Source organism: Dendropsophus ebraccatus, chromosome 3 (genome assembly GCF_027789765.1).
Source record: "Dendropsophus ebraccatus isolate aDenEbr1 chromosome 3, aDenEbr1.pat, whole genome shotgun sequence".
In the NCBI taxonomy this organism is placed as follows: domain Eukaryota; kingdom Metazoa; phylum Chordata; class Amphibia; order Anura; family Hylidae; genus Dendropsophus; species Dendropsophus ebraccatus.
Genome location: NC_091456.1, coordinates 97,603,775 through 97,629,127, shown reverse-complemented (window position 1 = coordinate 97,629,127; position 25,353 = coordinate 97,603,775). Strand labels below are relative to the sequence as shown.

The window sequence follows — 25,353 nt, the reverse complement described above, 5'->3', positions numbered from 1 at the left end:
CTCCGGCCGCTTGCTTCACTGTGGGCTATGGGAAGCTCTGATGCAGGCGCGCGTTGATGTGCCCGCATCAGAGGTCCGCGGCCGGAATGGTCACCCGGCCGGTACTTAAGATGATCCGGCCAGAAACAGCGTGTGCACATAGCCTAAGACTGTCTACTCTTATATACAGTTTTAGTACATCTAGCCATAGGTTTTCCTTATGTGTATGCATATTTTGGAAAACCAAACAATGCCCCAGTGATTCCAATGGGGAAAATACATGGTGTGGATTTATCAAGCATTCTTAGAGTAGGAATGTTCTTTGCCCTCCCATAGCAACTAATCACAGCTCAGCTTTTAAATATTCATGAGCCCATGTAAAATGAAAGCTGAACTGTGATTGGTTGCCATCTCCTGTGGTTTTTTTCTTTAGAACATTTTCAAAGTGTAAAAAAAGAAAAAGAAAAACAGCAGCATGTCCACTATTCAGATGTATTACTTATGTGTAACACCTCTAATGCTTTCACTGAAAACAAAGGGATTACTAAAAAAATATTCCTGATAAATGTAAAATCTGCTTCAATACACATGAAAATAAGTTTCAAAAATGCTTTAATCATTTCTGCTGTGATATACATGTGTATTTTCCTGCGTCTGTTTTACACCATGTGAACTTAGTCCTACAGTAGTTCACTGCATTTCTGCTGTCTAATGGATCTGTTTAAAAAAAGCAAAAAACTGATGCGTTTGTGTGCATCCATTCTGATCAGTTTTTTCTATTGACTTCTATTATAAAAAAAAAGGGATAACAGTTTTGTGTATGCTAAAAAAAAAGAGCTTTTAACTTTCCGTTTTTTCATTGACTTCTATTATTAAAGAAAACAGTCAATTAAGTCTTATATCACACCCTAGACTGTTCCATACTGCTCTATGATTTCCTTCATGTTGCTGGTGCTATTACAGAGACATTGTGGGGTGGCCTGAGGTAGCTGTGAGGTGGTGGTACAGCAAAATGGGCTTAGGTACACTTGGGCACTTATCACAGCGGCCAGGAGTGGGGTTGGAACCAACCCCCTGTAATATGGGCACTGCACTTAAAAGAGGGGATAGCCCAAGTGTAAGATGTAGGTGCAGGTGCTGTGACACAAAATTAGGACATAGTCCAGCACTTAACCAAGAGAACACTTTCACTTTAAAAATCTTCAGTGCAATAAAAGTTAAGGCAAAACTATCACAGGTGCAGGTGAAACAGAAGGTGAAGATTAAGTAGGAGTAGCTTGTAGGTAGAATATGGACCGTCTTGGGAGCCTTGTCCAGGTAGCACTGTACTCTGCCAAGGTCATTTAGTAGACAGGTAGAAGAGAGAGTGAAGAACCTCCTTCTGGCCAACTAGTTCAGTGAGTACCAAGTTGGATAGTACGAGACCCAGGCCTTACAACTTGGCATAGCAGACTTCCCAAGGCCTCCCAGAGCCGTGCGGGGTCAGCAAGATGCTTCAGCAGGATGCTATTTGCCTTGCTGGGGGTCAGTTGCTGGCTGTGGTAACTGCTGAGAATCTAGGAGATGGGTCCCCTGGTGTGGACAAGGGTTTGCTCTGAGGATGGCTACCCCTCCTGAGGGTTTAGCCCCGCATACTGGAGCTGATCTCTCTGTATCTGAATCTCTTCATGCGGCTGTCTCTTAGCGTACTATTACACAAAGAGATTTTTTTTGACGATCAAAGATTAACGATAAACGACCGCTACGGCGAACGACCTGAAATCGTTCACCTAATTACACGGAACGAAGATTGTTACTTATGATCGTTATTGCGTTCATCCAGTCATCACTACTGCTTTCGCCGCTTCTGTGACCGAATGACGTCTTAATACATGCAAAAGATTTGCGAATGATCAATGATAAAAATGGGTCCAAATTCTATTAAACGACCAACGATTTCTCGTTTGTCGTTTAATCGTTGTCTACTATTACACTAAACGATTATCGTCCAAAGCCGAATGATTTAATGATTTTTGAAACGATAATCATTCAGTTTAATACCACCCTTAGTCCCTCCACACCTCTACTGACAAAAGACCTCCCTACAGGAACTAGCCTTCCTTATATAGGGGTAACTAAGCTTCTCTGTGATAGGTGGAGATACTGGGGATAGGAGAGAGAAGTTTAATAGGTGAAAAAGTGAAAAAAGACAACTGCACCTGTAGTTGGACAATACACCAACACATGACAACAAAAGTTAACCCATAACCTTCCTTCAGCTGTGCTCATAGAAAAGACTAACACATAAGGGTATTATTACACGGAACAGTGTAATAAATACAACAATCAGCTGATGACAACGATCATCGGCTGATCGTTAATATAGGTTTGTATGTAGGTATATGTGTAATATGTGTATATGTGTAATATACATTACCTATCCAGGCTGCAGATCTAGCAGATCGGCGCTCGCTTACAGTTATTATCTGGCCCCCATCGGTCCGTGTAATACTACCCTAAGACAGAGATTGACACTTAGTGGGGAAACAGAAATAAGCACCTTCATCCCCATCTATTGCGATACTTAATGCTGCGTTTACATGAAACGATAATTGGCCCGATCGTACGATTAACGATGTCGGAGTAACGATTTTTTTTCATAACGGTCAGCGTTTAGACGGTACGATACATCGTACGGAAATTTGTTTTGCGATGGTTTTGCAATCGCTTAAGCCTATCTTACACACACTGGTTAAATCGGCGAACGGCTGTTTACACGGAACGATTTGCGAATTTTTTGCGAACGACGAACAACGATTTTAGAACATGTTGTAAGATGAAAATGAACGATTTCTCGTTCGTCGTTTGATCGTTCGCAGCGTTTACACGTACGATTATTGCTCGAATTCGATTATCGTGCGAATTCGCACGATAATCGTTCCGTGTAAATGCAGCATTAGAGAGCCACATCACCCAGGTGGTACAAGACTAAGTGGACCACCTGTACTAGGACACTACAATTAGAGAGCAGAATCTCCTCTTCAGTGTGTGTAATGTATCTACAGTATGAGGCAAAATAGCAGCAGCTACTCACTGAAAGACAACTGAAAATGAAATATACAGCCTGTAGAAGGGAACTCCCGAAAAACTTATCTGAAACACCAGGTATGCTATAACGTCAACCTGTCACTACTTTTATGCTGCCTATCATTGAAAGATTGTGAGCGAAGTTTAGGCAGCATCTTTTAGATGTGATGTGAGATGGTCTTTGAGAAGTATTCTGCTCCTGACTTTATTGATTTACTGACTGACTCATACAGTATATTTGCTGTCCTTATCATTACAGTATCGAAGCGACTTCATCAATGGACGGATAGAGCTCCCTGTTAATGTTGATGTTCAAGAGCAGTGCTTAGCTCTTGCGGTTTTAGACATGATGAGACTGGCACAAGAAAATGACAAGACCCCGAAACAAATCCTCAGTAGTATAAGGTAAACAGGAATAAAGTTTGTTTTAAGATGGAGAGTTGCATTTGTACAGTACCTGGAAAGTGTTTTGACCCAGATCTATTCAATATTCCAGTGAGGTATATGCATTTATTATAATGCTAATGAGATACATAACAAATGTAGGGATATTCCCCCAGATTTATCTTTGCATTAATAAATAGCCCACCCATAGCTTTTCATCTTTCTAATAAGAACTTGGATTCTGCACAGTTTTGCTGCTTTTTAGGTACACTCACCCCCCTCTGGATATAGGGATCACATTTCCTTCTCTCTTCAATAGGCTTGGTTAGCACTTCTAACCCTGATGATCACTGTATGGCACTCTTCCTCTCTGACAGCAGCCAATCCCCCACCCTTGCATGTGTAATGACACCAGTGAGCAGCAAAGAAAGCTAAGGGGGCAGGTACAAATGGACCAATCAGGGAGAAGCACTGCATGATGGGAAATGTAGTTTCTTGGCCGGCGCCATCTTAGGTATAGACAGGCTTTTAAAAAAACTTCTAACCCAGGAACAGCAGCAGCTAGAAAGACAGGAGATGGCTCAAATACTCAGTGGGACTTGGTGAGTAAGAGTAGCTAGGTTTGGGAGCATTTCATTTTTTAGCTCTTGGTTGAAATACCCCTTAAAGTCCTTTAGAATAAAGCATGTTATTCACTGAGGTAAGCCTCAACAGCCTTTTGGCTTACTACTGGGCCATTAGCAAAAGTAGTCAATCTTATCGCATGGTAAATATGTATATATAATGACACTAGAGCAAACCTTGAGTAGGCTCTGGGTTATTCGAACCCAAGCATTCTGCATTTGATTTCCAGTAGCTGAAGAAGTTGGATGCAGCCCTAGGGAGTCCATGTTTTTCAGGCAATTTCTTTGGCAGCCCTTAATCAAATACTGAGTGATTGGGTTCAGATAAACCAAAGCGTGCTCAAGGTTCATTCATCTATATCAGACATGTTTTTGTCTTAAACAAATATATATATATATATATATATATATATATATATATATATATATATATATAATTTATTTTTTTTATGTTGGAAGACTGATAAATTTGTTCTTTCTGGTAAATAGCTAAATCTCCACTTTATTCAATATATAAATTAGGCAGTTTGGTGCACTGGGGGCAGGAGTACCATTCTGGGTGCACCGTTCCAACCCTCTGAAAAACGGTGCTGAGGGTAAAGGTAAGTAAATTGCCATAATTCTCAGCTCAGCGCCCCCATGAGCTGTGGAAACATAACAGCAAGTTAGAGTTTTCTACGCTCCCTCCACCTGGAAACTTTTACCATGAGAACAATGAATCTGTGGAACAGTCTACCTGAGGAGCTGGTCACAGCTAAAACAGAGGAGGGCTTTAATACAGGCTTAGACAAGTTCTTAGAGCAAAATAACATTAATGTGTAAGTAGAAATATAGATATTATCCATCAATCCCACTTTCCTTCATCCATAACTTCCCTAGGTTTAACTTGAATTACTGGTCTTCTTTTCAACCTAACTATGTAATGGGCAGGAAGAATGGTGATGAAATGATTTACTGGTGATGGAATGATTTAAAGGGGTATTCCGCTCAGGTAAAATACATGTTGAATCATCCCCTCTACTGGAAACTAACAATTTATTCCATACTTGTTATTGTCTTTTTAGTCTCCTCCCCCAGTTCTGAGCCTGCTGCTTTCTGCTGAAGACACAAAAAACTGTGTGTAAGCTGTTTATTCCATCTCTGCTCTAATTTTCCTCCTCTCCCCCTCCCTTCCGAGATGGTTTATGTAGCGTCCCTGTCCAGCTGTCTCTGAACTCTAAAAAAAGAGGGGTTTTTTTGTACTTAGAAAGCGCTGCCTATATTATATTGTTTGCACAACCCAATATAGATGTTAATTTAGGTTGTTGGAGCTGTCAGATTACTGCTACCTGTAATCAGTAAATTGAAGACAATCTGTGTGAAAATGTGGCTGATCGCGCTCCTGTGTAAGTGCAGCAACTAGAGGAATAGATTACTCTGCTAGATGGATACACTGTCTAGCTGGATGAAACAAACAGTTGTATTAGTATACACTATGGGGGATATTTATTAATGCGCCAGACTTAAAAATGTCCCCGCAGCTCCGGCACTACGGAGATTTATGAAGAGGCGGACTGCTGAGAGCTGGGGTAGGTTTTCTGCCGCTTCATACATGTCCCACTACGTGTCTCTCTGTGTTTGCTAGCCCTCTTCCTATGTTAAGTGATGGTATACACTCACCAGACACTTTATTAGGTATACCATGCTAGTAACGGGTGGTCTTCTGCTGCTGTAGCCCATCTGCCTCAAAGTTCGACGTACTGTGCGTTCAGAGATGCTCTTCTGCCTACCTTGGTTGTAACGGTTGGCTATTTGAGTCACTGTTGCCTTTCTATCAGCTCGAACCAGTCTGCCCATTCTCCTCTGACCTCTGGCATCAACAAGGCATTTCCGCCCACAGAACTGCCGCTCACTGGATGTTTTTTCTTTTTCGGACCATTCTCTGTAAACCCTAGAGATGGTTGTGCATGAAAATCCCAGTAGATCAGCAGTTTCTGAAATACTCAGACCAGCCCTTCTGGCACCAACAACCATGCCACGTTCAAAGGCACTCAAATCACCTTTCTTCCCCATACTGATGCTCGGTTTGAACTGCAGGAGATTGTCTTGACCATGTCTACATGCCTAAATGCACTGAGTTGCCGCCATGTGATTGGCTGATTAGAAATTAAGTGGTAACGTGCAGTTGGACAGGTGTACCTAATAAAGTGTCCAGTGAGTGTATATATATACAAGGGAACTGTCAAGCAGTCCAAAACCGTTCCTCTGCCCTGTTTGTATCCACGCAGTGATGGTCGGTGTCTAAAAATAATACAGTATAGGTGTCACTCACCCAGTGTTGTGTTTTGTCTTAATGTTCTCCACATTGGGTGAAATCACCTCGCAGATATACGAGTAATATTCAGCTGTCTGAGTTCTCGAAAATATAGTGTATAAGAGGGGGTCGCGTTCCGGCCGGTAACGCTCCTTTCTCCCGCTGCAGAACTTTAAACAGAGTTCTTCAGATATCAACGTGACGTCATGTCTCCTAAGGAAGCCTGGAATGGTCAAACAACCTTCAACATGTTTCGAGTGATACGCCCCTCTTTGTTAAGAAGATCTGGCCCTTCCTGAAAGCTTCATTTTCAAAGTCCTTATATAAATGCAAAAGTTCTGTTTCATAGTTTAGGCCAGCTGGTATGATTGTATTGAAGTTGAATATATGTTTACTTTCAGCTCTTGACATTTTTGATGTAATCTTCTTTTCTCCAATCACGATTCACTTTTTCTATGGCACAAAATTCTGAACCCTCTAGTTTCCCTTGATGTTTTTCCTTGTAATGATTTGACAATGGGTTTCCTTTATACTTTCTTTGGATATTATAAATATGTTCATTTATTCTTATGTATAAGGCTCTTTTGGTTCTGCCAATGTACTATTTGTGACAAGGACATATAATGCAATAAATCACACCTTTGGACCTTTTTAAAAAGTCGCAAATGATAAGTTGGGCGCTAATCCCAGATTATGCGAACTTTTGGGTGAATACTTAAAACAGGCAGATTAAAAAAAAGTCGCATCTAAAAATATTCACCTGTCGAATACTGGTTCATAAATAGAACTTAGACCAAAAATGGGTGAAAAATCCAATTATTCACAAAAAATTAGGCGCAAACCCCATGATAAATGTCCCCCATAGTGTATACTAATACAACTGTTTGTTTCATCCAGCTAGACAGCGTATCCATCTAGCAGAGTAATCTATTCCTAGCTGCTGCACTCACACAGGAGCGCGATCAGCCACATTTTCACACAGATTGTCTCTGAACTCTGTAATGCTGCGCGGGTTACTCACAGTGAGGTCTCCAGCAACTTGACCTCAGATTACCTCTTTGTATTACAGAGTGCAGAGACAGACAGCTAGGAACACTGTCTCATGAGCTGTCTCAGAACTGAGGAAGAAGATCAGAACAGAGAGTGAACAGCTCACACACAGTTTTCTGTGTCTTCAGAAAGCCACAAACTCAGAACTTGGGGAGGAGACTGAAAAGTATGGAACAAATTGTTAGTGTCCAGGAGAGGGGATGATTCAATATGTATTTTACCTGAGCAGAATTCTCCTTCAGATATTTCAACAGGTGGTCATGTACAAATATTGTACAGTGTGTTGTATATATAATATAAGTTATTGCTTTTCTCTACAGAAACATGTGTTAATTTTCTAATAAAAAAAATATAGCATCATGTCATTACCTAATAAATCACGGCTCAACTGAGTCGCTCAGAATTTCATTCTCTTCCATTTCTGTATAGCTACAAGCACTGTGTGCCACAAAGTCTACGGCAGAGCATTGTAAACCTGAGCTTCTTCTGTCGCAAGAGATTACGCAGGAGTGTTCAAAACTCCCTAAAGAAAATGCGTGCATGCATACTTAGCGTTCCTCTCATCAAAATCAAATATTTGGTGGATTTAGAGAAATTGGATCCAGGTTTTGGGACAGAAACTTTTTTCGTCAAAAGCACACAGAAAGATTGCAAAGACCTGGTGCTTAAAGTTTCAAGGTGTAGCGGCATCATTTGGAAAGAGGTAGACAGTGAGGTGAGTAGAGCTGACTTAATGGTGGGGGACAGAGACACATTTTGTATTAGGCTAGGTTCACACACAGCATATAATAGTCTACTAGTCTGTAAGCTCATGCATGCGAGCAGGGCCCTCACTCCTCATGTATGGATAATTACACAGTATGTAGATCTCTGTAATGTCTATTTTTGTCTATGTATGTAAAGTGATGCTGAACCTGTTGGCGCTATATAAATAAAAATTATTATTTATAAAAATTAAACCAAAAACAGAAGTGGATTGAAAACACAGAAAGGCTCTGTTCACACAATGTTGAAATTGAGTGGATGGCCGCCATTTAATGGCAAATATTTGCTGTTATTTAAAAAAAATGGCTGTTGTATTGAAATAATGGCAGTTATTTACTGTTATATGGCGGCCATCCACTCAATTTCACCATTGTGTGAACAGAGCCTTTCTGTGTTTTCAATCCACTTCTGGTTGAAGTTGCAATATGAGGACCACAATACTGACGGAAATATACTGTGTGTGAACCCAGCCTTAGGCTATGTCTGTTTTTGCAGTGATTTAACTAACTGCAATGGCAATGCATTGAAGTCAATGGGAAGACGGACGTCCAATGCACACAATGCATTGAATAACAGACATTTTTGGTGCGGGCATCAAAATAATTAACATGATCATTATTTTCGGACGTCTTTTGCAAACAGCGGACGTTTTTTTATTAGTAGTTCACACACAGTTTTCCTTTTGTCACCGTTCTTTCTCCATCTTTACTATTAAGTTCAATGGACTTTTCGATTAAGACGCACCCAAAGTTCAATTAGTAATCCAAAACTAGAATAATGTACCAACAGCCGTCATTGTACTAAGGGGAGGCTAGACAGCTGAATAACGTCTGTTATTTTAGCCTCAAAGTAACGGATGTCATTTTAAATGGAGCTCAAAAGACGTTGTGTGAACATAGCCTTATAGTGTATTATTAACCTTAGTAATGTCTTGTTTTTGGTTGAAAAAAGAAGAAAGAAAGGGTGTGTACAGCTCAATGCCTAAATAGTTATGATGGGTAGGTGCAAAAATTGATATGTTCAATATACATATAAACGCAGCAAAAAAAAAAAAGGCGAACATACATAAATGATTATGCACACAATACCATCAAATGATAGGTAAAATATACAAATAATCGTTATTCCATATACCACCAACACAAAATTATAAACATCTAAAATAGGACTGCAAATTGTCCAAACATACTGGAAAAACCCCTACAATACCAAACCATGCCAAACCATGACACCAGGAACAAATACAAATAAAGAAACTCACATGAAAAAATTCTCAAGATAATGTGAACAGGACCAAATAAACATATAGATGATAAGTACAAGTAGGTCCTGTCACTATACAATCTTAAAATAGAGAATGTGTTGGTAAAACAATACAAAAACAGTAATACAGTTGCCAAACTAGTACATAGATAACAAAGGAAATCACACAAGTTATATGCAACATGTATAACAGTTAGTCAACTCATCCTGGTGCCAACAAGCCAACCCCACACGTTCCGCTATGTCCCCATAGCTTTCTCGAGGGTACCATTGTTTTTGGTTGAAACCAGTTCTAGTGTCTCAAGGTTCAACAATATTAGCGTATAAATAATGTACTCCGATCAGCCACCTCATTGAAATCCTTTTCTTAAAATTGTGTAAGTTCCTCTTATGCCGCCAAGACCAGCTATTACCTGTTAAGTCATGGACTCCAGAAGACTATTGAAGGTGTCCTGTTGTAGCCGACACGAAAATATTAGCTGCGTGATTAGATTTTGTTAATTAAAAGGAACTTTTTCATGGCTAAAGGCCCTAATACATCAAGCGATTATCGGCCATATTTGTATCATTATAGTCTATGGCCCTGCATTCTCACAGCAGATTTTCATTCCACTTCCTGAATGTAGTGATAGCCTTGTTTAACTATTTAACTGCCGATCAAGAAGTGAAAGGGGTTATCTGGTATAATTAAATTATATTATAATCAAACTATCACTTCAAGTCATATAACTTTCTAATATAGTGTAATCACTGATAGTACTGGCTTCAGTGTGGTTTTCCATCCAAATAGCAAATAGAAGCACTACAAAATGTGTATTATTTCCAGCTCCCTGACTCCTCACTCTGTCTGATGAGACATCACCTCATCCTCTGATGTCACAGGAAGCTTGGCTTTATCTTGTCTCTAAACCAAGTCCCAGCCCCCCGAGGGATGTTACCACTTTTGACTTTGGTATTGTAGAGCCCGGTCCGCCCGGACACCACCCCACCAAAGACTTGTATCCCCTCTCACACACCATTTTTCGCCACCCCCCCTCAAATCCCCCTCTAGTAAATAAACACAGAGTCACCGTTTGGAAAATTTATGGCCACAGCAGCCAATATTTATTAACACTTCACAATGAACAATAGAATAAAATTGCAATTAAACAATAATTAACTACTAAAACTCTTAGAGGAGGTCCTTGAAGCTACACAAGGTCTGACGCTCACTTAACTAACCGTGGTAGTTTTTCTCTTGTTATTGCCTCCAGTTGCCCCGCCCAACTCGGAGACACCATCCACCTGTGGCTATCATGCCCCCCATACACCCCAGTGAGAGCCCAAAATTTGGGCCAGACGACCAGAACTAATTACGACTATTGAGGAGGAGGGTCATACCCCCCTATGATCCCCCCATCCCCCCACCAATTTGACTTCCAACCCCAAGGACCTCCCCCGCCACGGCTGCAATGACAACCCTAAACCCAGCCACTACCCCGACTGCTGAGGCCCAGCCCACATACCCGCTACCAACACCCCTCACCAACCAAAAAGAGGGGAGGGGAAGGGGGTTACCACTTACAGGGAGGGAGGGTGGGACTGCTCGCTGTCCTGGCGCCGAATGTCGCCCGCCCGCGCTTACGCCACCTACGTTACTCCTCCCCCTTTACGGCCTACATGCAGGACCGCCTACAAACCCAGTCATGCGGGCCTGCACGTACGCCTGTGGCTCCGCTCCGGCCCTCCTTGACTTTGGTATTGTAGAGCCCGGTCCGCCCGGACACCACCCCACCAAAGACTTGTATCCCCTCTCACACCCCCTTTTTCGCCACCCCCCCCCTTTTTCCCCCCTCCCCCCCTCAAATCCCCCTCTAGTAAATAAACACAGAGTCACCGTTTGGAAAATTTATGGCCACCGCAGCCAATATTTATTAACACTTCACAATGAACAATAGAATAAAATTGCAATCAAACAATAATTAACTACTAAAACTCTTAGAGGAGGTCCTTGAAGCTACACAAGGTCTGACGCTCACTTAACTAACCGTGGTAGTTTTTCTCTTGTTATTGCCTCCAGTTGCCCCGCCCAACTCGGAGACACCATCGACCTGTGGCTATCATGCCACCCATTGCTCTCTGGTGCTACACCCCAGTGAGAGCCCAAAATTTGCGCCAGACCACCAGAACTAATTACGACTATTGAGGAGGAGGATCATACCCCCCGATGATCCCCCCATCCCCCCACCAATTTGACTTCCAACCCCAAGGACCTCCCCCGCCACAACGAGCTGACCTTGACCCCCTCAAGTCTGCGAGGCCCACCACAGCTCCAAAGCTCTTTCAATACCCTCTTGGATCCCCAAGGCCCACATGTCCGTACCGACTGCGTTTAAGTGCACGCCATCCCTCAACCAATACGCCTCCTGCCCCCCTTCCAGCTCCCCATGCCGCACTGACACACCCCCATTGCGTCCCACAAAACCCGAAACTGTCCTGTTGACTTTTATCCGAGCTTTATTAAGCCTGGACACAGATCTAGCCGTACGCCAGGTGAAACTCGGCACTATGTCCGACCAGACCACTATCATGTTCGGGAAACGCAGCCACAGCTGGAACAAATCATTGCGAATGTCCCTGACAAGTTCCCGCATTGGCCGCACCCCCAAGTCATTTCCCCCAACATGCAGGACTAAAACATCAGGGGCCCTATCAAGCCCCACAAAACGCTGGAACTCACACAACACCCTGCTCCACACGAGCCCGCTAAACCCCAACCACCGAACAATCGCTACTTCCTTCTTGAAGCCAAGCTGTCTGCCATCAGAGCGCATGTCCGCCCTACGCGCACCTCGGACCACATAGGAGTGACCCAGGATCCATACTAGGCAGGGGGCTGCTCCTGAAATGACAGAGAACAAACACTCACCACACAAGTACTATCAAGAACACCCCCCCCCCCACCCCGTAACTACTCCCAGCCACACAATCCCCATCACCCTCAGTCGTCCCAGAAGCTCACAACCATTGGGGCCTCACATAAGATCTATACCGGGACCATTCCCACCTCCCTATCTGCTTCACCCAATCCGCCCCCAAACCCCAACCCGATGCCTCCGTAGCCGCCCCAATCTGAAAGGAATGAGGTGCAAACCGAGATGAATCCAGACCAACAGCCTCCAAACAACGGCGGAAAACAGCCGTAAACTGGTACCTGGACAAAAACGACCCATCCACATGGCGTAATAGCGGACCTGAAACAAACGGGCCAAGCTTCAGGAATCCATCCATGCACCGGACAGGGCACACTACTGAATCCGACACTGACCCAAGGACTACCAGTTTTCCCAGCCCTTCCTGATCCGTCTTCGCCCGTCTAATCCAGAATTCCACCCTGTCCCGCGACAACCACACATCTTCCCTCAGCAACCCCCCCGCTGTCTTGCCACTAGGAGCCACCAACTCCCCAATCCGCAGGGCCCCAAAAAAGGCCAGGGAAAAAGCCAACCTAAATAACACCGCCTCGTAAGGAGAGCGACAAATGCTATCAACCACCCCCCCCAAACGTTCCAATAACTGATAACCAACCGGCCTACGCGTATCCCTCTGCACCCGACCCCGTCTAAAACCCCTAATAGCTTGCCCTATCACAAAACCCTTTGTAATATCCGGCAGCCGGCGAACCTTAAACCCAAAAGCTAAACCCGCTAGAATCCTATTCAACTTGCCAACCGACCAGCCCTCAACAGACATAAACCCCACCCAACAAAGCAGTGCCACGCGCTGTCCCTCTTCTGAGCCAACCCCTTCCAAACCAGCACACCATGCAGACCACAATCACCAAGCTGACTCGTAGGAGGCCCACGTACCAGCGGCCAAGGAACCCCGGATCAACTGCTCTGCTGCTCGCAGCCCAGGTCCCACAGATGCTCCGGACACTCCAGGCCCTTCTCTTCCGCCTCCGGTGCCAGCTGCCGGAACCGGTCGAACTGCGAGCGAGAAAGAGAATCAGCAATTGAATTCAGGACTCCAGGCATGTGCACCGCCACCACCCACGAATTCAGCCCCAAGCATTCCAAGACCAAACACCGCAGCAACCTAACCACAGGAGGAGACAACGCAGTTAAACTGTTAATGGCCATTACCACCCCCATATTGTCACAATGAAAACGTACTTTACAATCCCTGAACTTCCGCCCCCACAAGAACACTGAAACCACTATCGGGAAAAGCTCCAGAAAGGCCAGATTCCTCAGCAATCCCGTCCCCCCCCAAGATGTCGGCCAACGTGCTGCACACCATTCACCCTGGCAGTAGGCCCCGAATCCCCCACTACCAGCTGCGTCCGTGAATAGATCAAAATTGGCATTATCCATCACCTCCCTCAGAATCAATGACCTGCCATTGTACTGTTCCAAAAAACTCCCCCACACCTCCAAATCCTCCCTATGGTCACGGGTCAACCGCACAAAATGATGAGGGGCCTTGATGCCGGATGTAGCAGCAGCCAACCTCCTGCAGAAGACCCGCCCCATCGGGATGATCCGGCAGGCGAAGTTGAGCCTTCCAAGCAGCGACTGCAACTCCCGCAATGTAATTTTCTTTAACTGCCTCGCCCTATCCACTTCATGCCTCAAGGACTGGAGTTTGTCCTCCGGCAGCCTGCACTCCATAGCCTCTGAGTCTATGGTAATGCCCAAAAAAACTCAAAACCGTCGACGGACCCTCAGTTTTTTTGGGAGCCAACGGGACACCGAAAGACCTCGCCATTCCTTCCAGGGTGCCTAACAGCGTGCGGCATACAGGGGAACCCGGCGGGCCGATGCATAAAAAATCATCCAAGTAGTGGATCAGGGACTGGACGTCCGCCACGTCCCTCACCACCCACTCCAAAAAAGAACTAAAAGCTTCGAAGTAAGCGCAAGAGATGGAACACCCCATGGGCAAACAACGATCTACAAAATATGCACCGTCCCAGTAGCACCCCAGCAACCGCACGCTGTCCGCATGAACCGGGAGCAACCTAAAAGCAGCTTCCACATCCGCTTTTGCCAATAAAGTCCCCCTCCCATACAATCTAACCCAATGCAGTGCCATATCAAACGACGTATACATTACCGAGCAGAGGTCAGGGTCTATACCGTCGTTGACTAACAGTCCCTTTGGATGAGATAGGTGATGAATGAGCCGAAATTTATTCGGCTCCTTTTTTGGGACTAAACCTAAAGGGGAAATCACCAAGTTCGGCAAGGGTGGCGAGGCAAATGGTCCCGCCATCCTTCCCAAACTTACCTCCTTCATCAATTTTTCCCGAACCAACTCCGGATGCTGATAAGCAGACTTTAGGTTACGCAGCGACAACGGAATGTCGTGAGAAGGGGCCGGGATAACAAACCCCTCCCTAAAACCTGCCTCCAGTAGTTGCGCTTTCTGCCTGTGAGGGAACCTATTTAGATGCGGCAGCATCACAGGCATCTCCCCCATGGGAACCCCCTGGGCCTTGCCCTCTACCCTTCCCCTTCCAGAAGCATTTTGCCGAACCATGAGTTGTCCCATTACAGATGGAGCAAGCGTGCTTGAACCGGCAGCTGTATCCCCATCTGCACTGTCCCTCATTGAACTGCCAACAAACCCCCGTCTTTTTATCGCCAGCCTGTCCCCCTTGAGATGTCGTTTCCGTACCACTGCCCTGGCCGGCACCGCCGGCCCCTCCCTGAAAGGGATGCCCATACCGAGTGGGGGCCATTACTCTAAGCCAGAGACCGATATCTTTATGATCCCATCTAATACTCGGTCACACTGCCTTCCTCTGTCTAAACTGCTCATCGTAACGGAGCCAAGCCTGGCCGCCGTACACCCGATGAGCCTCATTAATAGCGTCCATATAGCAAAAAAGGGCTGAACAATTGTCCGGCGCCTTTTCCCCTATAACGCTCGCCAAAATGGCAAACGCTTGAAGCCAATTATTAAAAGTCTGGGGGATGAAACGCCATCTCCGTTTTTCCTCATCCTCTTTCTTGCTATCGTCCTTCTTTGTTTTATCCAAATTTAATTTCTCTAATGGAAGGAGCGAGAATATCTCTACATACTCGTACTTCCATATCCTTTCTCTCGTTTCCTTTTTTAAATGGGAACCCAGGGGACCCTCAAAACAAACATACACCTCTCCCCGGGCCCTGTCATCCAATCTAACCTGATCTGCCTCTTTCTCCTTCTCCGTCTGCACTGAGACCGCAACTCCCCCCTGCCCCGCTGACACGGTACCTTGCCCTCCCATTATTGCACTCTCAACGCGGGTACCAACAGAACCCGACTGCTGTTGCACCCATGCATTTATTGGGGATCCGCCTCCCCCAAAGCCTAGTCCAGAATCGCATCGAGCCAGGAGCTGCCTGACACTGCCGAGCAATTCGCTAATGCTGTCCCCCTGTCCACTGACCCCTAAACCCCCCCCCCAACGTGGCCTGTGAACCTCCCACGGGCCTACTCTCATTTCCCTGTGACATCAGTATAGGTGGGAACGGAAAAGACAAAGACAAACACTCACCGGGCTGCGCGGGTGCTGTGTGCCCACCAGCCGGAAAGGAAAGATCCGCCTGACGATCCCGGAACTCAGATGCTGTGGAGTCCTCATTTCCTCCGGCAGCCAATCCTGTGGCATGAGGTGTAGAGCTGGAGGGGCGGCCGCGACCAGCGACCATCGCAGGGGCCCGGAAGGCTGTTGGCAGCAAAATCGAGCAGGCCCGAGGCTGCCATGTCCAGCACCCCGCTCGGGACATCCTGGGGCCTACCGACCACCGATCTAGGCCGGGCGGTCTGCTGCCATTCATCCCCACTGGAATCAGCCAGCGGGCCGACTGGATCATCGCCAGACCTCGCTGCCGCATCACCGCTGGTGTGGGGAGGGGAGGAGCGGGCGGGCGGGACCCACCCCCGCGACCGAGAGAGGCCTGCGCCTGCCGAGGAGGAAGCACCACGCCGGGTGCTAGAGGGCCGACGTGACCCCCTTGCTGCCTGTCGTGCAGTGGAGGCCGGCTCATCGCCGGACACCGCCGCCGACCGGGTGAGGACCTGCGCCGCACCGCTGTACCGGGCCGCCTGTACGGATTCCTCTCAGACCGAGCCCGTCTGCTAGACGCAGTGGGCCTTGGGACTCGGCCTGGAGGGTCCCTGGAGGGGCTCCGTGGGCGCCGCCCGGTACGAGTACCCGCAGGCTCCGGGCTCAGCCGAACCAGAGGCCGAGTGCGCCTGGGGGCACGCCGCGTGGGTTGCGCGGGAGGCGGGGGAGAAGGATCCCTCGCCGGGGGAGCGGCAGCCAATACGTGCAGGACCGCCTACAAACCCAGTCATGCGGGCCTGCACGTACGCCTGTGGCTCCGCTCCGGCCCTCCTATCATATACTAATGCATATAGTGTCATTCCCTTTGGTCAACATTCTTGCAGCAGATTTTCATTCTGCTGCAAGAATGTAGCACCTTCCCACTTAACCCACCAGCTGCCGGGCTAATACATTACCTGTCCGTGCTCCCGTCTGTTTCTCCGGTTTCCGGACAGATATTGTGTAAGCCCGGCAGCTAGTGGGTTACGTGGGCAAGGGGGTACATTCCCCCAGCAGAATCCGCTGCAAGGATGTAGAGCCATAGGCAATGATACTACAGAGTATCACAGGGGATATCACTGCGGAACTCGCAGCATTAAATCCGCTGTCATATGGTTCATGTGAGCTACCCTTAAATACAATTTTCTTACATCAGATAACCCCCTTTTATACTAGCCCATTTTATACTAGTGTTATAATTTATTGATGTTGTAACATTCTCTCAAATTCTCTTTGAGAAAATACTTTATATAATAACTATTGCATTATTTTTTAAGCTTTTTAATAATAATAATAATAATAATAATAATAATAATAATAATAATTCCATAATCTCATACCATCTCATAAATAAAGTTTATTGACTTATATTCAGTCAGCCCTGTGGCAAATTCTCAGGTGTCATATGACATAGGGTTAGCATTTAGAGGTTACATGGATTAAAAGCACCTTTCTTAGCAATGTAACATGTTGTGTTGTGATATATGGTATTTATTTACCCGACAACAAATTGTTTTGCAGTTCTGGCAGACATTTAGTGACTTTGAGAACATTGTGGATATTAGAATAACACAGGCAAACTCTGACCAAGCAAGTGAAGAAGGACGTATAGTGACAATCACTAAGCAAAACAACAAAGTCTTGGTAAGTGGATGTAGTAAGTTTCAGTTCAAATAAAATCCATCTATGTCTGAAAAATGTTAACTGTTCATTTGAATATATTAAAATTATTCATCCCCCCCCCAACTTCCCACTTTGGTTTATTTGCAAATTTCAGCTGTTTGCTAAAAAAATTGTCAAACATTCATACAAGAACAATAACACAAGTAATATAACGTGGTTTTTCTAAAATCAACACAATATTCCACTTTTAGGCTACAGTATGTTACCACAACGTACTAAAGATCACATGGAACAGCCGTTGTTTAGCAACAACACACATTCTTTGCAATGTTTAGTATATCGTGGGAACACACAGTAGCTTTAGGGTGCTGAGTACCGAGTGCTGCGATACTCGGTATTATTACAATCTATGGCCCTCCGTTCTCACAGTTGATGTTTATTCTGCTTATTTTAACTATTTAACTGTTGTGAGGTTAATATTATTAAACAGCCAATGCTTTTGTAGTGTCCCAGCACAGGGTGAGCTCTAGGTTGAGCACCTGAGCAAGTAACTCCATCAGGTTCACATAAGTGGGAGAAGGTGTATTATTGTGTTTTCCCCACTAGGTGTCATTACTGCCTTTGTCTAACCTTATGCACAGCTGAGGGAACTATAGGGTTAACTGTTTTGTACTACATGTTATTTTCTAACCACTTACAGGTGCAGGTGCTTTCTCTCATATTCCATCCTATCCTCTCTTTCTACACACACACACACACACACACACACACACACGCACCACCCACCACTCATAGGAGGGTTTAGTTAGCCCCTGTAGGAGGAGTTAGTTCATGGTAGGAGGAAGTAGTCAGTTTTAGTCTAGTTCTCTGTGTGAATAGAAGCTAACAGAGGAGTCTCTACGGAAGTTAAGCCAGGGCCTTGCTTTGGCTAGATCCCCTGACAGGGACACAGGACAGCAACTTATAAAGACTTTTTTTAATGCAAGTAACCAACTAGCTATGCAGTGCTAAGCTTCCATCAGGGTAGAGAAGCCAAACAGGGATACACCTTGCCTACACCAGAAACCTGTCTAAAACGTGTAGGGCAGTTACCTCAAGCTATAGGAACTGACCCCAGTGGGACAAAGCTAAGGAACGTCTATTTATCCCACTGCGCAGTGCAAGATAACTAGGAAGGCTCGGGAGTCTGCTTCACCCAGGTAACCAAGGACTGGGGCTCTTACTACCCACCTAGGATGAGTAGCCCGCAACTAGGGGGCATAAGGCGGTTAAGGAAGTACCAGTCATCCGTGAGTACGAGTAGTCTCTTCAACTCAAACTGTTCCGGCAGGGCACATTACTACATTGGGCAGGGCCCCTCTGGCAGCTCCTCTCCTCTCTTTTTATACTACAAAGCACCTACTACTACAAGCATAGGTTCTCTACCTTAACTGTGAGCACCTAAGTTATTACTAACTGTAACAGTTGTATTGCACTGGACTCCACATCTTCGTTTACTTGTATTGCACTACGATCACTTCCAGTAAACTGTTCTATTTTTGTCAACGCACATGACTCTTGCTTCCTTCTTTTGCACCCGCACCTACACACACATGTGCACTTAGGTTAACCCCTTTTTTTGCGATGGGGAGGCACCAATTGTCCAGGGTGGGTCCAACACCACTCCAGGCTAATGTGACAATTGCCCAAGTACTAGCTGACCCTGCAGGGAAAACCACCTATTCCCCTGTGCCTCACAGCACTTACTTGCCAGAGCCCCATTGTCACACTCCTGCTTGGGTCTCCAGGTCCTGACTCACTGAGCGGACGCTCAGCCAATCGCTGGCTGCAGCAGGACAGCTCAGGGATTGGCCAAGCAGGCCATCAGTGAGTCAGGATCTAGACATTTAAGTAGGAGAACACTGGGGACTGCGGCTGTTTATTATGTTTAACCCCACAATAGTTAAATAGTTAAACCAGACTACCACTGCATTCTCCTAGAGGAAGAAAAATCTACTGAGAGAATGCAGGGCCATAGGCTATTATGATACTGAGTATTGCAGCTAATTTGCTGCGAAACTAGCAGTCTAAATCCGCTGTGAAGTCGGTACATGTGAATGCACCCTCAGTGACTACTGCAGTCCCAGTCTCAGGGTGCGTTTACACAGAGGAACAGACTATAAACAGACAGGTCATAAAGGAAAGACTGAGATTTCTCCTCTTTTCAAATCCATTCCTGGCTTTGGCTTCAAAAATCTGTCAGATAAATCTCTCTGTGTAAACACACCATAAGGGTGGGTTCATACTGAGGAATTGTCGCTGATAATGTCCGCCGAATTCCGTTATCTGTCCGCACGCACGGCCGCACGCCTTTCCGCCGGCTCCATAGACACAATTCTATGGCCCAGCGTATTCTGCTATCCGCCGAAAGAAGTGACATGGTGAGTGCCGCTTGCTACCTTTTTTTTCTTGGTGTTGTGGATTGAAAACTCAACGGCTAATTTTTAACTGCTGAGTACCACAAGTCTCTGTGCACAGCTTTATGCCAAGCCAGTAGAGGTAAGCCTGCTATTACACATTTTTCAGTAGTGTCGGATACTCCTGCTTTGTGTGACAGTTGAGCACATACCCGAAACAGACTATATACCCAGAAACATCAACACTGTCACAGCTTAAAAAATATAGGCAATAGGTCACAAAGACCACAAACACATTGTACTCCCTGGTAACAACTGTACTCTAGCAGTCAAAGTAAACACATACAAGTAACAACTTACAAAACAGTACTGCAAGAAAACTGCATTGTATGAACACAGCCTTAGAGCAACAGAGAATAACTGTATTAGTATTAGTCTGTATTAGTCTTTGATATGCAAAGGTACTGTGCTGGAGTGATACATAAGCAAAAAGCAAAGGACATACATAAATTGTTCCAAACAGAAAAAAATAATAAAAATAATAAAAGAAAAGTATAGTACTTAGCAGTTTCTTTGGTGGAGACCGTTGTCTGCTTGCAGAAACATGGGAAGGAGTTGTAGATCAATCTGATATCCTTAGGTCCTCTACTTGTATCATCATAGTGAACATGGAAGGAGGTTACTAGAATTATAAAACTTTATCAAATCCACGTTTAGATGTTAATTGGCCCAGGGGAATATTTTTACATACCAGACATTAGGAGACAAAGCAGGATATAGGCTTGTCAATATCACGTTGTGTTAGCAATATTAAAAAAAAAAGACATCCCCAAAAGCCGCCTTTTAATACACCTGCTCCCCTTAATAAAGTTACATGGGAACAGAGATACAGGCCATTTCCCAAACATATCTCATGGACAGGTTCTCCTCATATGGCAGCCCATCTGCAGTGCCATGATTTATGCCTTTCCTGTACTCCTGAGCAGTCTGCCATTAGGGTACAGTGTTGTTTCATTGTGAGTATTTGATCTAATATCAGGCTGATGATATTACTGATGCCACTGTCATTCCTAATGATAAATTTGTTGGTCTCTTTGAGGGGTCCTGAGTATGTGACACGCATCCCTGATGATCTGTACTGCCTAAAAAGTAAAGGTTTACCATACACTCAGGCTGGTTTAAAACCAGAGTATAAATGTTTGATTGGTGAAGAGTAGTATAATTTTGATTACACTGAATGTGAAGCAAACCTCTGATTGCATAGTGCTATGAGGAAGAGTTACATTTTCTCTTGGACACATGCAGGATGCATGGCTGACACTGAACAATACAAACTTTGTATTCCCTAACTGAAGTGCTTTCTCTTCCATGTCTTTCCCAGAGATCAGCTGGATTTTCTTGTCGGGCTGCCTTGCTATGATTCACTTCACTGTGGCAGTCATCACTAAAAGACTCTCTCACCCCTTTACTTACGCATAATTGTTTGGCTTACATAAAGGAATGACTGCAAGGCATTATAGAGAAGCCTGCCTGGCCACCACCCAGGCTCATGTAATCCTCCTTCTTCTACCTGTAAAATGCCACTCAGCAGCTCAACTTTATACTTGCTTCTCACGAACACTACAAATTGAGCTCAACACATACCTCTTCAAGTCACTACCTTCAGCACTACTATCACCTGTATCTGCACAAGTGTATTGCACTGAAGTTCCTAAGTTAAAGTTACCTTTGCTTAACCCCTTGCCGCAAAATGACGATTGGGAAACGTCATGTAATGCAGGTAGTTTATGCAACATGACGTTTCCCAAACGTTATGCTATCCCTGCCTCCCCCGGCGCTATCCCTAACAATGATCGGGTAGTGGGAGGAGCCGCGCTCCCCCCAGGCAGTTAACCCCATAGATGCTGTGGTCCAAGGAACCGCAGCGGTCCCATTGAGGAAAAAATTTATTAAAATAGAATATCTGCCAAAAAAAATGAAATTTTTAAATTTCCTCTCCCACTTGCTTAAATTTCTACGAAACACCTAAAGGGTTAATAAACTTATGAAATGTTACTCTGAATACTTTGAGGGGTGCAGTTTTTACAGTGGATGGATTTATGGTGATAACTAACATACAGGCCCCACAAATTCCCTTCAGAACTGAACTGGTCCCTAATAAAATCAGAATTGAAATTTTTATGAAAATTTAAAAAATCGCTGCAAAATGTCAAAGTCCTCTAACATCCTAAAAAGTAAAAGGAAGTTCACTAAATGATGTCACCATAAAGTAGACATGTTGTAGATGTTGCAGTAATATTAAGTTTAAATAAATGTAATTTTTTTTAATTGTGCGCAAATGTGTTTTTTTTTGTTTTGTTTTTTTTTACAAAAAACCGACTGAGTGTATCAACCAAAGTATACCACAAACATTAAGAGGAATATGTCACAAAAAACAATCTCAGAATAACCCTGATAGTTAAAAGCACAGCAGAGTTACAACTACATAAAGAGAGACAGGTCAGATTTGAAAAATAGGCCCTGGGCCAGTGGCGGAACTACCACCGTAGCAGCAGTAGCTGCTGCTACGGGGCCCGCCTCCTCAAGGGGCCCGACAGAGGGAACTTCATGTATCATGTGCCCCGGTAAGCTGTTCAGGACGTTTATTCTGACACGAGCTAACCAGGGGAGAATGGTGATCTTAGAAATGCCGGGAACATCCACCAGCAGGGAGCAGCATCACAGAGAGAGAGAGAGAGAGAGCGAGAGAGAGAGATGGGGAGATAAAGCATGGCTGCAGCCTCTACCTCCATCCTGACTGGAGACTCCTCTCCTCCTGCAACAGCTAGAGGCTGCCTGCAGGAGGAGCATCCTGTGAGGTTGGATGACCTCTGACCCCTAGCCCTCCCCCTGCCGGGACCTAGAACGGAGACAGCGACAGCGTTAACATTCTGCAGTAATCCCTGAACTCCTTGCGTTTGTGTCCTGCACCAACACCTGGTAATAGGAACACTTATGGAGTGTGTGTTGGGACTTTGTGATAAGCTAGCTACCACTCAGGCCGGATATATGTACGTGCAGTAGCAGGCCGGTTATATGTACGTGCAGTAGCAGGCTGGATATATGTGCGTACAGTAGTGGGCTGGATATATGTACGTGCAGTAGCAGGCCGGTTATATGTACGTGCAGTAGCAGGCCGGATATATGTACGTGCAGTAGCAGGCCGGATATGTATGTGCAGTAGCAGGTTGGATATATGTACGTGCAGTAGCAGGCCAGATATGTACGCGCAGTAGCAGGCTGGATATATGTACGTACAGTAGCGGGCCGGATATATGTACGTGCAGTAGCAGGCCAGATATGTACGCGCAGTAGCAGGCTGGATATATGTACGTACAGTAGCGGGCCGGATATATGTACGTGCAGTAGCAGGCCGGTTATATGTTCGTGCAGTAGCAGGCCGGATATGTACGTGCAGTAGCAGGCTGGATATATGTACGTGCAGTAGCAGGCCGGATATGTACGTGCAGTAGCAGGCTGGATATATGTACGTGCAGTAGCAGGCTGGATACATGTACGTGCAGTAGCAGGCCGGTTATATGTACGTGCAGTAGCAGGCCGGATATGTATGTGCAGTAGCAGGTTGGATATATGTACGTGCAGTAGCAGGCCAGATATGTACGCGCAGTAGCAGGCTGGATATATGTACGTACAGTAGCGGGCCGGATATATGTACGTGCAGTAGCAGGCCGGTTATATGTTCGTGCAGTAGCAGGCCGGATATGTACGTGCAGTAGCAGGCTGGATATATGTACGTGCAGTAGCAGGCCGGATATGTACGTGCAGTAGCAGGCTGGATATATGTACGTGCAGTAGCGGGCCAGATATGTGTACGTGCAGTAGCACGCTCTATATATGCATGTGCAGTAGCAGGCGGGATATATGTACGTGCAGTAGCAGGCTGGATTCATGTACGTGCAGTAGCAGGCCAGATATGTACGCGCAGTAGCAGGCTGGATATATGTACGTACAGTAGCGGGCCACATATATGTACGTGCAGTAGCAGGCCGGTTATATGTTCGTGCAGTAGCAGGCCGGATATGTACGTGCAGTAGCAGGCTGGATATATGTACATGCAGTAGCAGGCCGGATATGTACGTGCAGAAGCAGGCTGGATATATGTACGTGCAGTAGCGGGCCAGATATGTGTACGTGCAGTAGCACGCTCTATATATGCATGTGCAGTAGCAGGCGGGATATATGTACGTGCAGTAGCAGGCTGGATACATGTACGTGCAGTAGCAGGCTGGATATATGTATGGCGGTATTGGTCAGGTCTGGTATGGTAATGTTATCTAGTCACAGTATGGTGGTATTGGTCATGTCTGCTATGTTGGTATTATCCAGTCACAGTATGGTGGTATTGGTCAGGTCTGGTATGGCAATGTTTTCCAATTACAGTATGGCAGTATTGGTCAGGTCTGGTATGGCTGCGTTATCCAGTCACAGTATGGTGGTATTGGTCAGGTCTGCTATGTTGGTATTATCCAGTCACAGTATGATGTTATTGGTCAGGTCTGGTATGGCAATGTTTTCCAATTACAGTATGGCAGTATTGGTCAGGTCTGGTATGGCTGCGTTATCCAGTCACAGTATGGTGGTATTGGTCAGGTCTGGTGTGGCGGTGTTTTCCAGTCACAGTATGGTGGTATTGGTCAGGTCTGGTCTGGTGTGGTGGGGTTATCCAATCACAGTATGGTGGTATTGTTCAGGTCTGGTGTGGTGGGGTTATCCAGTCACAGTATGGCGGTATTGGTCAGGTCTGGTGTGGCTGTATGCTTTAAATGTGCATTGTCTGAAGCTGTTGCCTACCAATCCTGTGAGGAGAATCGCTACAGACAATATGCAGATCATATGCAACCTTGATTATTTTTTAAGCAGTTAAAAACCATGTAGAAAGAAAAATTCAGACAATGCATGTGGCCGAAACCATACGTCCATTTCTTTCCCAGTAGCCAGAAGGGAAGGGGGGGGGGCCCCATTGGAAAGTTAGCTATGGGGCCCAGCTATTTCTAGCTACACCCCTGCCCGTGGCATTAAGGCCAAAATAGGCTGAAGAGGCAAGAGGTTAAACATGGGAGTCTGTTCTTATTTGCTTGCCAGATCTGCACCCTCACAATGTTCTACCCTCAAGAGTGCTAGTGTCCATGTTCGTAGTTGGGTAGCACCACTCCTGGCCACTGTGACAAGTGAACCAGCCACAAAACACCAAACGCCTACCATGCTGCATAACACCTCAGCACCCCGGGTCACGGCAGTTATACTTACTAGAAATCCTTCATACGTCATACAGTA

At 45.4% G+C, this 25,353-nt stretch overlaps 2 protein-coding genes across 3 annotated transcripts in view; one reads left to right on the top strand and one right to left on the bottom strand.

Moving 5' to 3' along the window:
• Positions 1-20,655, bottom strand: part of SLC5A5 (solute carrier family 5 member 5) — a 148,925-nt gene extending 128,270 nt beyond the window's left edge. Inside the window, exon 1 of the mRNA XM_069962303.1 lies at positions 20,581-20,655. The gene's annotated coding sequence lies outside the window, so the exon portion shown is untranslated. The remainder of the gene's footprint in view (positions 1-20,580) is intronic.
• Positions 1-25,353, top strand: part of JAK3 (Janus kinase 3) — a 148,483-nt gene that overhangs the window by 24,917 nt on the left and 98,213 nt on the right. For both annotated transcript variants that reach the window (XM_069962299.1, XM_069962300.1), the window contains 3 exons: positions 3,305-3,450; positions 7,825-8,110; positions 17,522-17,644. In XM_069962299.1, the coding sequence (XP_069818400.1) occupies positions 3,305-3,450; positions 7,825-8,110; positions 17,522-17,644 (555 nt within the window). The remainder of the gene's footprint in view (positions 1-3,304; positions 3,451-7,824; positions 8,111-17,521; positions 17,645-25,353) is intronic.